Source organism: Lepidochelys kempii, chromosome 11 (assembly GCF_965140265.1).
Source record: "Lepidochelys kempii isolate rLepKem1 chromosome 11, rLepKem1.hap2, whole genome shotgun sequence".
NCBI classification, from domain to species: domain Eukaryota; kingdom Metazoa; phylum Chordata; order Testudines; family Cheloniidae; genus Lepidochelys; species Lepidochelys kempii.
The window spans coordinates 70730885-70745485 of record NC_133266.1 but is presented as its reverse complement, the minus strand read 5'-3'; the positions used below and the strand labels follow the sequence as shown (position 1 = coordinate 70745485).

At 43.0% G+C, this 14601-nt stretch overlaps 1 protein-coding gene across 8 annotated transcripts in view; it reads left to right on the top strand.

The window, feature by feature from the left end:
* The window catches only part of AGAP1 (ArfGAP with GTPase domain, ankyrin repeat and PH domain 1), a 694100-nt gene that overhangs the window by 617834 nt on the left and 61665 nt on the right, over positions 1-14601 (top strand). For all 8 annotated transcript variants that reach the window (XM_073306802.1, XM_073306800.1, XM_073306804.1 and 5 more), the window contains one exon: positions 11213-11435. In XM_073306802.1, the coding sequence (XP_073162903.1) occupies positions 11213-11435 (223 nt within the window). The remainder of the gene's footprint in view (positions 1-11212; positions 11436-14601) is intronic.

Below are 14601 nucleotides of genomic sequence, written 5' to 3'. Positions count from 1 at the left end.
GCTGCCCACAAAAAGCAGTGGGACTACAGAAAGCGCCCGCAATGGCAATCGCAGCCTGCCCCCCAGCCTGAGACTGCTAAGGTCAAGCAGGCAGGCAAAAGGTGTTTTTGACAGGGCGCTCGGGGGTACCCCACCAGTTCTCAGCAGGGACCTGCCCCCAATAAAGTTCCCTTTCTCCAATCGGTTGTGTGTTTTCCTCCCAGAATGGTCGTGGCTCACCTCAGAGCAGTGGGTCCTCAACAACCATCTCCTGAGGTTACACCCTTCAGTTTACCTCCTCCCTGCCCAACTGCCATCTGCCCCGTCCCTCCTGGGGGACCCCTCTCACGAGGCTCTGCTCGAGCAGGAGGTGGGGCGGCTCCTGGACCTAGGAGCTATAGAGGCGGTGCCAAGGAGTTCCTGGGCAAGGAGTATCACACCCGATATTTCCTTATCCCGAAGGCCAAAGGGTGGCTCAGGTCCATCATGGACCTGCAAGGCCTAAACCACTACATGGTGAAACTCAAGTTCCCCATGGTTTCCTTGGCTTCCATCATCCCCTCCCTGGATCCCGGGGACTGGTAGAGTGCCCTCAATCTACAGGATGCGTAATTCCACATCCACATATTCGAGAGGCACAGACGCTTCCTCCGTTTCGTGGTAGGACTGAGTCACTACCAATTCACGGTGCTACTGTTTGCCCCCAGGGTCTATACTAAGTGTATGGTGGTGGTAGCGGCTTACCTCAGAGGCCAGGGGGTCCAAATATTCCCATGTCTGGACGACTGGCTAGTCAAAGGCACCTCCCGGTCTCAGGTGAGGGATCATGTGGCACTCCTCTTGTCCACATGTACTGCCCTGGGCCTGTTGATAAACAACGCCAAGTCCACATTAGTCCCGGTCCAACGCATAGAGTTTATCGGGACACTACTGGACGCAATGTCGGCTAGGGCCTCTCTCCCACCAGACAGGTTCGAGACCCTGAAAGGGCTCATCGACTTGGTCACACGGTTCCCGGTGACAACAGCCAGGGCTTGCCTGCAACTGCTGGGTCACGTCTGCGTGCATATATGTGGTCCGTCACACCAGACTCAGAATGAGGCCCCTCCGGCTCTTGCTGGCTTCGCAGTTCTCCCAGGCCACTGTCAGAATGGACAAAGTCCTCACCATGCCGAACTCGGTGATCACCTCCCTGGAGTGGCGGTCCACCCAAACAACATGCTCCAAGGGGTCCCGTTCAGGGACCGGGGCCTGTCATTGGAGCTGGTGTCCAACGCGTCAGACCTGGGTTCAGGAGGCCATGTGGGGAACTTTCAAACCCAAGGCCTGTGGTCGGCTCAAGACCTGACCTTACATATAAACGTCAAGGAACTCAGGGCAGTGCGACTGACGTGTATGGCCTTCCGCTCGCACCTGGAGGGCAAGGTAGTCAGGGTCCTCACGGACAACACGGCCTAGATATTCTATATCAATAGGCAAGGTGGGGCCCGATCCTCTGCCACAAAGCCCTCAGTCTGTGGGACTTCTGTATAGCCCACGACATTTACCTAAAAGCCTTCCACCTGCTGGGGGCCTGGAATGTGAGGGCGGCTCGCTTGAGCAGGAATTTTTCCTCTCAGCACAAGTGGTCTCTGCACCTGGAAGTGGCTCACCAGCTCTTCCAAAGGTGGGGTACTCCCCAGGTGGACCTATTTGCGACCTGGCAGAACTGACGATGCCCCTGGTTCTGCTCCAGGGAGGGGCGCTATCTCAAGTGCCTTTACCCTGTCCTGGTCAGGCCAGCTCTTCTACACCTTTCCCCCGTTCCCTCTGATCAACAGGGCCCTGGAGAAAATAAAGACAGACAAAGCCAGGGGGGTCCTCATTGTCCCAGCGTGGACCAGGCAGCACTGGTACGGGACCCTCTCGGGGCTGGCAGTAGCTCCCCCATGGCAGTTCCCGCTCCGCCAGGACCTGCTCTCTCAGGGCCAGGGCCCCCTCCTGCATCCCAACATAGCAACACTTCACCTCACGGTGTGGCTGCTGAGTGGCTAGGTGGCGAGGAAAGGACATGCTCAGAACAGGTTCAGTGCATCGTCCTTGAAAGTAGACGGCCCTCCACTCGCCGCTCCTATGTGGCAAAGTGGTCTTGTTTTTCGAGGTGGGCGGCAGGCCAGGGTGTTTCCCCGATGGCCTCCCCAATCCAGCTTATCCTTGATTACGTCCTCCACCTGAGGGCCCAGGGACTGGCGCCCTCGTCAGTCAGGGTACACTTGGTGGCCATATTGGCCTTTCATCCCCTGGTGTAAGGGCACACAGTGTTTTCCCATGGTATGACTGGCCGGGCCCTTAAGAGTTTGGACCGTCTCTACCCATATTCCAAGCCCCTGGTTCCACAGTGGGACTAAACCTGGTGCTAGCTCATCTCACAGGGGCCCTGTTTGAACCACTGGCCACGTGTTCCTGGTCTCACCTCTCATGGAAAGTGGCCTTCCTGGTAGCTATCACGTCTGCCAGGCGGGTCTCGGAGCTCAGGGCCCTAACCTCTGAACCACCGTATATGGTTTTTCATAAGGACAAGGTCCAGCTCCGCCCACACCCCGCGTTCCTCCCTAAGGTGGTCTCCGCCTACCACATGGGTCAGGACATTTTTCTGCCAGTCCTCTGCCCCAAGCCTCACATGACTAGTGAGGAACACCGTCTCCACATGCTCCATATGAGGTGAGCTCTGGCTTTCTACCTTGAGCGGACGAAGCCATTCAGCAAGTCTTTGCAACTGTTCGTTGCCTCGGCTGAGCGTGCAAAGGGTCAGCCAATTTCCACTCAGCGGCTTTCTAAGTGGATCACTTTGTGCATCCGTTCCTGTTACGAGCTGCCTTCGTGGCCCACATCCCCATCCAGGACATTTGTAGGGCTGCCATGTGTCTTCAGTTCACACGTTCACTTCGCACTATGCAATTGTCTCCCAGGCCAGGGATGATGCTGGGTTCGGCAGGGCGGTACTCCATCCCGTGAACTTGTGAACTCCTACCCACCTCCAACAGATATAGTTTGGAATCACCTATTGTGGAATACACATGAACAATCACTCGAAGAAGAAAAGACAGTTACCTTTTCCGTAACTGGTGTTCTTCGAGATGTGTTGCTCTTGTCTATTCCACATCCCACCCTCCTTCTCCTCTGTCGGAGTTGTCTAACAAGACGGAACTGAGGGTGGAGGGAGCACAGCCCCCCTTATACCGCACCAGGCAGGCGCCACTCCAGGTGTTGCGGGGGGGCACTCCCCACATGGGTACTGCTAGGGGAAGAACTTCCAGCACCGGTGGACATGGCGAGCACGCACACCTATTGTGGAATAGACATGAGCAACACATCTCGAAGAACACCAGTTACGGAAAAGGTAACTGTCTTTTCTCACTACTCTTTATTACCCCTGCTTCTAGGGGTTTATAAGTCAGCTATAAAAATTAGCTCAGGGCTAAAACTTAACAATACAAGGTCCCAGCTGAGAAACAGTCAATTGGAGAAATAGGACGAAAGGGTATTTGAAAATCCTTATTTCTTTTACGTTTGAAAATCATACTCATTTTTTTAATTGTACAAGGACCAAAAATGAAAATTTAGTAATTTCTGTTGCTTTTTTGTTCTTTTATCTTAAAACTGATATTTTATAGACACGTTGTTTTATAAACTTGTCTATGTAGTTATCTACTTAAATCTTTTTAGCACCTTCCCTAGACTTAAAACAATTCATACAGTAATGCAGAAGCTTTCACACACTTAATTCACTGTCCATATAATGACCAATAAAATTGATCTCAATAACTCACCAAGAAACTCACCATAACCCTATCCTATCAACCTGCTTCTTTCTCACTTGACTTGGAGGGAATGTGGGTATCAAAAGACTACTGGGCATTTAGAATAGAAAGATAATGTATAAAGAAAACATTTAAATGTCCCTGTTGCTTTAGAAAGAAATTTTTTACCTTTTAAAAATGTGAGTAGAGTCTACTAAGATCCTCTTTGTTTTCTCCCTTTCATTGCCCCTTCAGAGGGCCCAGTTCATACCAACACCTCCTTGCAATTAAGGAAGGTTTGACATTACTTCCATTGAAATCTATCAAATATTCATAGGTTGTTGAGAGTGGGTCAAGAGTAATGCCAGTTGCTCCATCCCCCCAGGAGCTGAGCATGCTGGTTGTGTAGTGTTGGCCTAATTGTCTTGGACACTGAGTACTAGAGCTCTGGACCCTAATTTAGGTACCGTCAAGGCAGTGCATTGACCTGCTCTGCACAGGTCTTTGATGTAAATTTTACAGATACTTTTCATAGGGACTTTACATTTTATAAGCCGGTAATCCAAAAAAAGACTATATATGATAAACTAATGGGTTTGTTGCTTTAGGATATATTCCATCATAGACGGACTAAAACAATTGTTTATTAAAACATCTTTCCTATTATTATGGTTATCAACGTTGAGATTTACTCAGCGACTGATAGAGCTCAAGTGAAATATATAAAATATACATACAAAAATAGCTCATTTCTATAGGAATGCTGAGAAACCGCCTAAATATGTATTTTGTTCATTCAGAATACTACTGTAGGTCAGTAAACTACATTGTGAAATTCTATTTTCCTGCTCCTGTCTTTTACTTTATAGGATTTCACTAAAACCTCACTCCAGTTGCCCAGAACAGGCTGGAAGGGGATATATGATACCTTCACAGGTCTACCTCCTAGACCTTGCTGCTAAGGTTCAACCAGTCAGTTATTAGTGTACTCAAAGGCTTAGCTCAGAAGTTCTGTGGGAGGGGCAAGTGGCTAAAAGTCTCAATTTCAAGGTCACCATTAAATGTGAAGCTTTTATTTTGAAAAGGTATTCTTCAAGCATGCATTCTGAGAGAGCATCTTTTAAACAGCATTTTGCCTTCCTGGGCCTGCCACGGTCTCTTTCTTCAAGCCTTGCTTTTGTAGGTTCCCACTTCTGCATGTATGCACTCCAAACATTAGAGCTCAGAACACTTTGGAAAGCAATGGCCATTACAGGCCAAGTCTGCACCCTCACAAATCCAAATATTCAGAAGCAATGGGATACATAAGAGATTGCATCCCGCAACCAGCCTTCAATTCCTTTCAACTACCATCAACAGCTTCATGATCAGAATCCTCATTCATCCTGTTTTTTCAATGTTCTCATCAGTTACCTTGTTAGCAGCTCGTTTTAGTGATGTAGGTTCTATTGGTGTTACTACTTTTGTGTTGTTTTATTGGTTAAGAATAGTCATTGCTTGGTTCCATCAGCCTGGCTCTTTAGCAGCTTTGGACTTAGGTTTTATCAGCGCCCTTCTGTCATAAATATAAAGGGAAGGGTAAACACCTTTAAAATCCCTCCTGGCCAGAGGAAAAATCCTTTCACCTGTAAAGGGTTAAGAAGCTAAAGGTAGCCTCGCTGGCACCGGACCAAAATGACCAATGAGGAGACAAGATACTTTCAAAAGCTGGGAGGAGGGAGAAAAACAAAGGGTCTGTGTCTGTCTGTGTGATGCTTTTGCCGGGGACAGAACAGGAATGGAGTCTTAGAATTTAGTAAGTAATCTAGCTAGATATGCGTTAGATTATGATTTCTTTAAATGGCTGAGAAAATAAGCTGTGCTGAATAGAATGAATATTCCTGTCTGTATGTCTTTTTTGTAACTGAAGGTTTTGCCTAGAGGGATTCTCTATATTTTGAATCTAATTACCCTGTAAGGTATTTACAATCCTGATTTTACAGAGGTGATCCTTTTTACTGTTTCTTCTATTAAAATGTTTCTTTTCAAGAACTGAATGCTTTTTTCATTGTTCTAAGATCCAAGGGTTTGGGTCTGTGGTCAACTATGCAAATTGGTGAGGATTTTTACAAAACCTTCCCCAGTACAGATGTGTACTGTGGGGACCTGCATGAAAACCCCCCAAGCTTACTTTTACCAGCTTAGGTTAAAACTTCCCCAAGGTACAAACTATTTTACCCTTTGCCCTTGGACTTCCACTGCCACCACCAAACGTTTATCTGGGTTTATTGGGAAAACGTTGTTTGGAAACATCTTTCCCCCCAAAATCCTCCCAAGCCTTGCACCCCACTTCCTGGGGAAGGTCTTGGTAAAAAGAAATTCAGTTACAAAAAAGACACACAGACAGGAATATTCATTCTATTATTTTCTCAGCCATTTAAAGAAATCATAATCTAACGCATATCTAGCTAGATTACTTACTAAGTTCTAAGACTCCATTCCTGTTCTGTCCCCGGCAAAAGCATCACACAGACAGACACAGACCCTTTGTTTTTCTCCCTCCTCCCAGCTTTTGAAAGTATCTTGTCTCCTCATTGGTTATTTTGGTCCAGTGCCAGCGAGGTTACCTTTAGCTTCTTAACCCTTTACAGGTGAAAGGATTTTTCCTCTGGCCAGGAGGGATTTTAAAGGTGTTTACCCTTCCCTTTATATTTGACACCTTCTATTCTGTTCCCATGTCAGCACAGAGTGGTGGACTAGTTGTCCCAGGGCAGAAGGCTGGCCACAAACACTGCACCTTTTGCATGACTCAGATGTCATTGCCAGACCAGAGTACTTGCTGTGTCTCAGAAGGACACTGCTGTGGCAGTGCACAGCTTGTGTTGCCTTATCCCAGAGGGTATTAAAGGAATTGGAATCCCTGCTTTGACTTCCTTCTTGAGGAGCCACATAAGACAAGTAGTGTTGCTGAGGAAAACCCAGCTGAGTCTGTGCCTCAAAGTGCTTTGGCTCTTTCCATGAAGAGGCCTAAGGGGAGATCAAAGGATAGATCTGAGTCCCGTCCAACGCCTTCAGAGAAGCTCCCGAGAGCCAGGGGTCCAGTGAGCTTAGAGTCTCCAAGATCATAATGAAGAAAAAAGAAGAAGAATGGATGTGGTAGCAGTTCAGCACAGCGCAAATCATCTCATCCAAAGGAGCTGGGACAGTTAACACCTTGGTATTAATGCCATTTTTTTAGATGATGACCAATCTGATAGTGGTTCTCTTCCAGGTGAAGAGAAGGAGGAACTTCTTGGCAGGGATAATGACTCTGAGCATCTCCTTCAACTTGATGCAGAAGTATTTGTATCACCATTATCTCTTGTGAATTTCAAAAGTTTTCAGAACTTCTTATACGGGTGCTGAAGCTTTTAATCTGGAAATACCAATAGTTCTGCAGAGGTCATATTTGCTCTTTGACATAATGGAGAAAAAACGAAAGGGAAGAATGGCTCGTCCAATAAATACAGCTCTGCTTGAACAGTTAGAGATCTTTGGCTCATTCTAGCATTGTCTTGCTGTATCCAAAAAGGGGAAGAGAACCAATCATGTCCATACAAATGGTTTTGAGTATTTTTACAATACTCTAACCCCAGGATTATTGGCGGTATCAACAGGGAGTGAAGCATGTTTGGTCCAAAAAGTCCTTTTGATTTGCACCTTCTGAAAAAGACAGCAAGTGTATTGTCAGTTATCAAGCTCTACTTGATAGATATGTTTTTAACTCTGTATCAGTGATGAACCTTTTTTGCAACGCATGACATGAAATTACAAGGGAAATACTCACTTTCATGTGGCATGCTGGAGGTGCAAAGGTCAGTGGCACTTCTGCTTTGTTAAATTTCAGAATAGAGCTTCTCTATGCTCTTACTTTTATTTTACAGCATCACACATGATGAACTCCATACCGTTCACCAATCAGTTCCTGATGTCTGCCTTTAAATTCATTTGAGAACAATTATTCAGAAGAGTACATTGAAACAAAGGTCAACAAGAACACTATTGCTTTTTTTTCATAGAATGAAAAAAATCAAACCATTTGTTTCAAGCTTGCAAAACTTTGTGGGAATGGATTGATTGTTTAATTCACTCCTGTTTCTTTCTTTGTTTTCTTGTTGGAACTGAGGTCAACAGCCTTGGTTTTCTTGGGGTCATTTCCAAGGATCTCAGCCATCTCATTCTTAAGTCTGTCCATATCTACTCACTTAAGATCTGTAATCTTCATATCTGGCCATATTTTCTAGCTATTGAAACTCAGGATACCGTCCTGAAAAGATTTCTAGTGACTTCTTGATTGTATTAGAATTTGGTATGCTACTTTGATATTACTACCATTGTCCGTGGAAGTAGATTCTTCATAAATATTTCTTATGAATACTTCTTCAGCAAAGGATAGGGAAGGTGAATTTAACAATGCTCAAAGACAGTCTAAGTCTCCTGTCATCCTGCCATCAGGGATCCAACACAGAGATCTTTAGTCTTGGCATGTGCAATTATTAAAAGTCTCTGAGAAGACTAAGCTAAATATTTCCTTAACGTAATTTTTGTGCAAATAAATCTGCTGAAGCCACCTTTTGAGTTTCTTGCAGAATGTTCTCCTTTCCACCAGACCCTGGAGACATTTTTAGAGGCAATCACTTCTGCAAAGAAGAGTCTGAGAGATACAAGACCTGAGGACTGGTTCTCAGTGTTTCATAAGAAAATACTGTAAATTCTTCACTAAGGCCCTGATTCAGCAAAGCACTTATATATGTGCTTAAATCCCATTTACTTCATTGAGGGTTAAGCACATGCTTAAGTACTTTGCTGAATCAAGGCTTATGATGGTTTCATATGTTCATTTACAACACTCTATAAACATGCTAATAGTTTTTCATAAGTCTGACATACTACCCTGGGAGGCTAGATTACATGGTGTAGATGAGGAAAGAGAGTGCATTTGTAGAACAAACATATTTGCCCAACTTGGATACAGTCTGTGGCTTGTGGGGATAGATCTAAGGGAAGTCCACCTGTACTCAGAGCGGTTTCACAGTAGCAGCCGTGTTAGTCTGTATTCGCAAAAAGAAAAGGAAGACTTGTGGCACCTTAGAGACTAACCAATTTATTTGAGCATAAGCTTTCGTGAGCTACAGCATCCGATGAAGTGAGCTGTAGCTCACGAAAGCTTATGCTCAAATAAATTGGTTAGTCTTTAAGGTGCCACTAGTACTCCTTTTTTTTTTTTGTACTCAGAGAGAGTCTCTAAATGAGTGAGACTGTGTATTAAATCTTGCTATGGCCTTAACTCCAAACTTGAGGATGCTGAGCCATATTCTGTTAGGTCTCAAGCAAATTTTACCGCATACTTGACATATGACTGTCACAGAAATATATAATGCTGATATTTGGAGTTCTGTTCAGTTTTTTTGCACCTTTGTTCACTTAATCTGGTTATTTGATATGATGCCCAGTACAGAAGAGCTGTCTTGCCATTTTTATTTAACAAATACTCCTCAGAACCACCTCCTTTATAATTTATTACTACTTGATAATCTTTCGGTGCAGATATGTCTGAAGAACTTTGGTTCTTTGAGATAATTGCCTATATAGATCCACATTCCCACTCTGCTTGCTCATGTAGTCAGAAAAGAAACTTTATATATCCTCACTTCTGAGTATCACAAGACCTAAAATAGAGTATGGACCTGCAGTTTCCCCTTTGGTTGTTAGCAATATCATCAGTGTTGGCGGAGAAACACAGAACCCTGAACTCGGGCTTTGGCAGGTCAGTGAAAGAGATTTTATTCCAAGTTGCAATCGTTTGAAAATTGTAATTTAACACACATTCTCTTACTAATTTAGACCTTAAACAATTACTTTCTTTTAATCTTTTCAGCTAGCTTTCAATACTACACAAGTCCCCCTATGTACTGTTTGAGACATGAAAATTATCTATTAAAGATGAATGGAGGGTGAGGGAGGGAAAATAATTTGTCCCTTTTGTAGATCCTGTATGATGTACAAAGAATGCATGAAAGGAATAGCAAGTCTTGTCTTCCTTATTTTCACAGGACTCATTGGAAATCTAAGATTTGTACTGAGCTTTCTCAACACTTAATCAAAGGACTAGGAGTGACAATGAAGCTTTAACAAATAATTCTGTTCTTCTGTTTGAACTTAATTTTTTTAAAAATTCTTTATTAGGGCTGTTCAAAACATTTCCATCAACAGTTTTCGAGGGAAAATTGGGTTTTCAATTAAACAAAAAAATTTATGGAAAGTGTCTGCCTTCCTTGAAAATATTTGAATTTTTGTCCAAAACCCAAATTTTTTGGCAGAAAACCAGAAAATATTTTCAGGTTTTGGCAGCTTTCAGTTGCAGAAAAATGTTCAATTTCTGTTGCAGAAAATTCAGGAAAAAATCATTCTTATTGAAATGGAAATTTCTTACACCAGTGAGGAAATCCCATTTTCTGACCAGTGTTTAAAATTTACAGTGTGAATAAAAATCTCCTGCCCTATGAACCAGGTTTTTCCTGCTTGATATCATGATATACTAGCTCTTCAGAGCTCCATAGTGTCTCCCAGGAAAAGAAAGGTAGACAAGATCTGACATCAAGAAAAGCACCTCCAAAAATCCTCCCTCGGAAGTGTTTCATTGCATGTGTTAAAATTAATGTTTGTTCAAGAGAGGTTCAGACAACTTGCATTTAAATAACATAGCATGGTGACAAAAATGAAACATCTTGAGAAATGACTTCGAATTACTTGGCTTTTGCCAGGTTTCTCATAGCCTTGTCTTTTGGGCGGTAATTTTTTTTCTGTAGAATTGTTCTTCCTAGTACACTTAAAAAAAAATTGCACATTTTCATCTTAGTACTTATCTCCCTGATCTTAAAGATGAACCATACCCCACAGCATGTTAGATGTATAAGTCATAAGTAGGTGATGATATAAATGGTTATTAAGGGAGTTGATATAGTTAGCAACAGCAACATTGTATCAAGTAACTTTTTCTTTTGTAGTAATTGTCTACAAGTCGTTCCAGATACCCAAGGAGTGGCTTTTTCTACCACTTCATCTGGGCTACCTGCTACCATCTTTTTATCTTCCCTATTGCTTCTTTTCTCTTTAGAATTACAGGTTCCCTTTGTCTGTTGGAGTGTTGCATGCGCCTTCCTTTGAGCCCACCACTACTTCTTGTCAACTCATTTAGGGTCTGTAGGAGGAATGTCACATTGAGAGGGCTAGACCTAGGGACCAAACTTTTGCCTCCACTTCCTGTCAGGCTTCCTAACAGTGCTGTGAGACCAAGAGACCTGAATATTACTCCTCTAGCTTCCCCAGCCAAAATCATTATTCATAAGTTCTTCAGGTCTGAGAGAGGTTTGAATATGTCACAAGGAATTTTGTTTTGTTTTTTTTAGTGATTGTTTGTGTCTATCTTCCTGTAGACCCTGACTGGGCCAGTCTGAATCTGGGAGCCCTCATGTGTATCGAATGCTCAGGTATACACCGGAACCTTGGCACGCACTTGTCACGTGTACGGTCACTTGACCTGGATGATTGGCCTATAGAACTCATCAAGGTGATGTCATCCATTGGGAACGAGTTAGCAAACAGTGTCTGGGAGGAGAGTAGCCAGGGACGTATGAAACCGTCTTCAGACTCCACAAGGTAGGCTATTTTGATCCCTTTTGTGTACAAAGCATCCATATATCAAAACTGTGACTAAAATTTTAAAAAATGAGTATCTAAAACTAGGCACATAAATACATATTTAGGCATCTAAATCTATGTCCTGATTTTCAAAACTATTTGCTTCAAGGGGAGCCTGCTGGGTCTTAGCACTTTTTACTACTTATGGACTTCTAGGAGCCAAATTTCAGGCACCATTTTAGCATATGTCAGGTAAATGTGAAGTCTGACCAAAAAGTGCCAAAAATTGAGTGAGCTTGGTAACTTTTGTACTTGCCTCAGCAGTTTCGAAGTCTTTCAAACGGTGGGAAATTTAAGCCTCCCAAACTTTTGTTCCATCATTTTCATTAGACTGTATTGTGTGTTTAGCTTTTGATAAACCAGTAAATCTGACCTCTGGATACTTTACTGTAATTAGCAATGTGCTTTCCATAATCGTAAGCTAACCCAGCAAACTGCTGTCTTCTTTTACACCTAACTGTGAATTCTTGGGGCTATAACGTTATTGCTCTTATTGTTTTGAGAGTTCTGTTCCAAATGAGGCTGCTTAATTTCCTTATGTATGTAAAGGAGTCGGTCTATTGGGTAAGTGTATGTTTTTCCATAACTAATACAATATTTTATCTACAAATCTTAGGTCAGCATACAGAAGATCCTCTCACTATGGTTTGTTATGCTAAAAGAAAACTAAGGTTGTTTTGTATTGCATCCATATTATCAGTGTCAAATGGGTTAGAAAAAAGTTTAAATGGTTCAGAAAGAAAAGTTAACAGTGATGGGTGTTAAATGTAAGAGCTGTTAATCACACTGAACAATTAAGAAATACTTGCTTGGCGAAAGCAATGTGACCGCTGGCAGTCTCTATATCAGTAGAGCAGGTTTCAGACATGAGGAGGAGCCTGGACTACCTTGCCCAGCTAGTCCAACCTTTTAAGTTGCCTTCAGAAGTGCGTGTGTTGCAGTTGTCACAGTGCCACACTCCAGGGGGCTAGCATGTCGCACTGACTGCATCTGAGCACCGTTTAGTCCCCAGGTGTCAGATATTCTGATGGAGGTTTAGCACTTGATGTCAGTGTTTGCCTCCTGGAGGTAAGAGAATACAACAGAAGGGTACTTTTCCTTTTATTTTAAATGCATATGCTTCATTTCTGGGGTTTATTGTACCCAATACCAGATTTACTGAAAGGATAACTGAATCTATACCTGTGCCTCCTTCTACAGAAGATAAATAGATTTGTCCTGTTGACTGTAATAAAGTTAACCATATCTTACTGCATTATTTCGTTTGCACTGAAAAATGAATTTGTGGTGCCACCTTTGGTTCATCTTAGAGAATGAAGGCAGTGTATTAATCTGGCTATTTATATACACAACTGTCCATCTAAATATGTGCATACTCAGATATACACATGGAGTTCATATGCATAGAACCTGTATATGTGTGCATATATTTGTAACACAGATCAAATAAATTAAGAATTTCACAAATTAAACTAGATCTAACTTAAAATATTGTTATTAAATCAGCAGCATTATCTAATAACTTTAGACTTCATCTGAAGACACTGTTTTGTTTGACTATAGCTCTTTAATAATGAGGCATTGGAAAGATTTATTGATTCCAAATATTAAAGATAGGCTTCACTCTCAATATTTCAATTCACAATATTTTTAAAGATTTCTGCAAGGCTGGATATAATAAATGAAAGAAATTGTCTTGGTAAACCCATGCCACAAAAAAGATCTCAATGGAAAGAGAATACTAGTGTTGAAATCAAATAATTCAGTTCTCTGACAATGTTTGAATTAAGGCTTGGCTGAGTGGTTGCATTTTCTCTTTATATTCCGTACTTAGAATTTATTTTAAACTGTCCCTGCATCTTCACAATTCCTTCCTGTATGTATTTTGTAGTGTAGTTTCCAGCTGTTTTTATATTTGTCAGTAACTTAATTACCCTTCCCTCTATTAACTTCCCTCTGTTACACATGTTAATGAATGGGTTTTTTTCTCAAAATTTGGAACAATAACTCATCATGGGACAATTGCATTTGTGATGGCCTTTAGTAAAATATTTATTAACTTTTGCACAAGAAACATTTTAAAATCCTCCTAGTTTGAAGTTTAACGCTGTTCTGTGACATTTAATTGGGTTCATCTGGTGTAAAATAATCGTAATCATACTTGGTTTCACAGTTTTACTCACCACCTCTTGGACGTAAGTTAGACACTAGAATTTTAAATATAACAAATTATTCACCTAGTAGTTGTGTTACTCCTGAGTTGAGTTTCACAAAAGAAAGCCAACAGCCAGACACTCTACTATGGACGTGGAGTCTTGAGGAAAAAGTGCTGTTGTGGGACATGAGATAGGTTATGGGGTTGGATGGGGTAAGCAGGAAAGTGGGTGAGCTGGATGGAGAGCTGGATGTTATGAGTTATAGTGGCTGGGTGACTTTATCATGGGGTTTGGAGGCTGAAAGCAGAAGGAGAAACCACTAGCAGGAGGGAAGTCAGTCTGCTCTGAGCCATAGCATGAGTTCCCCTCCACACGCTAAGGCTTACTGGTCCTTCACACAGCTCAGAGGCCATCCAGAACCTGAGATCTGCAGGCTGGCACATGAGGAGCCAGCAGCTCATACACTCACAGCTTAGTGGCTCCCCATCCTAGTGAGCCATAGAAGCTCCATAGGGCAGAGGGGGTAGAGAATCACTAGTGCCTCCCTTCTTTCCCATCCTCCTGCACTTACCCATTCGTCCTCCACCCCCAACATGGTCACTCATCTTTCATGGCCCCACCAGTATCTCCACTCCCCCATCCCACTCGCTCCCTCTCTCTCCCACAGGCCTGCTTAATTTCTCATATTTCCCACACCACTCACCTCGCCCACTGACCCACACTCCCTCTTGCTTGCCACATACCCCTCTAGCCTCTGAGCAGGGCCTGCAGACACATGCTAGGAAATGCAGGAAGAGAGGATAGCACTGGGAACAAACAGTAGAAAAGAGTCAGAGGGATAAGTAGTGTTTTCTCCCAGTCCACCCTTCACGGTAAACTGTCCTGGGTTTCATTTAGAAAACAGGTGGGAGTAGATTGGCTGGGGAGAGGTAAGGGATGAGGACCGTGGCTGAAAACTTCATTCCTCT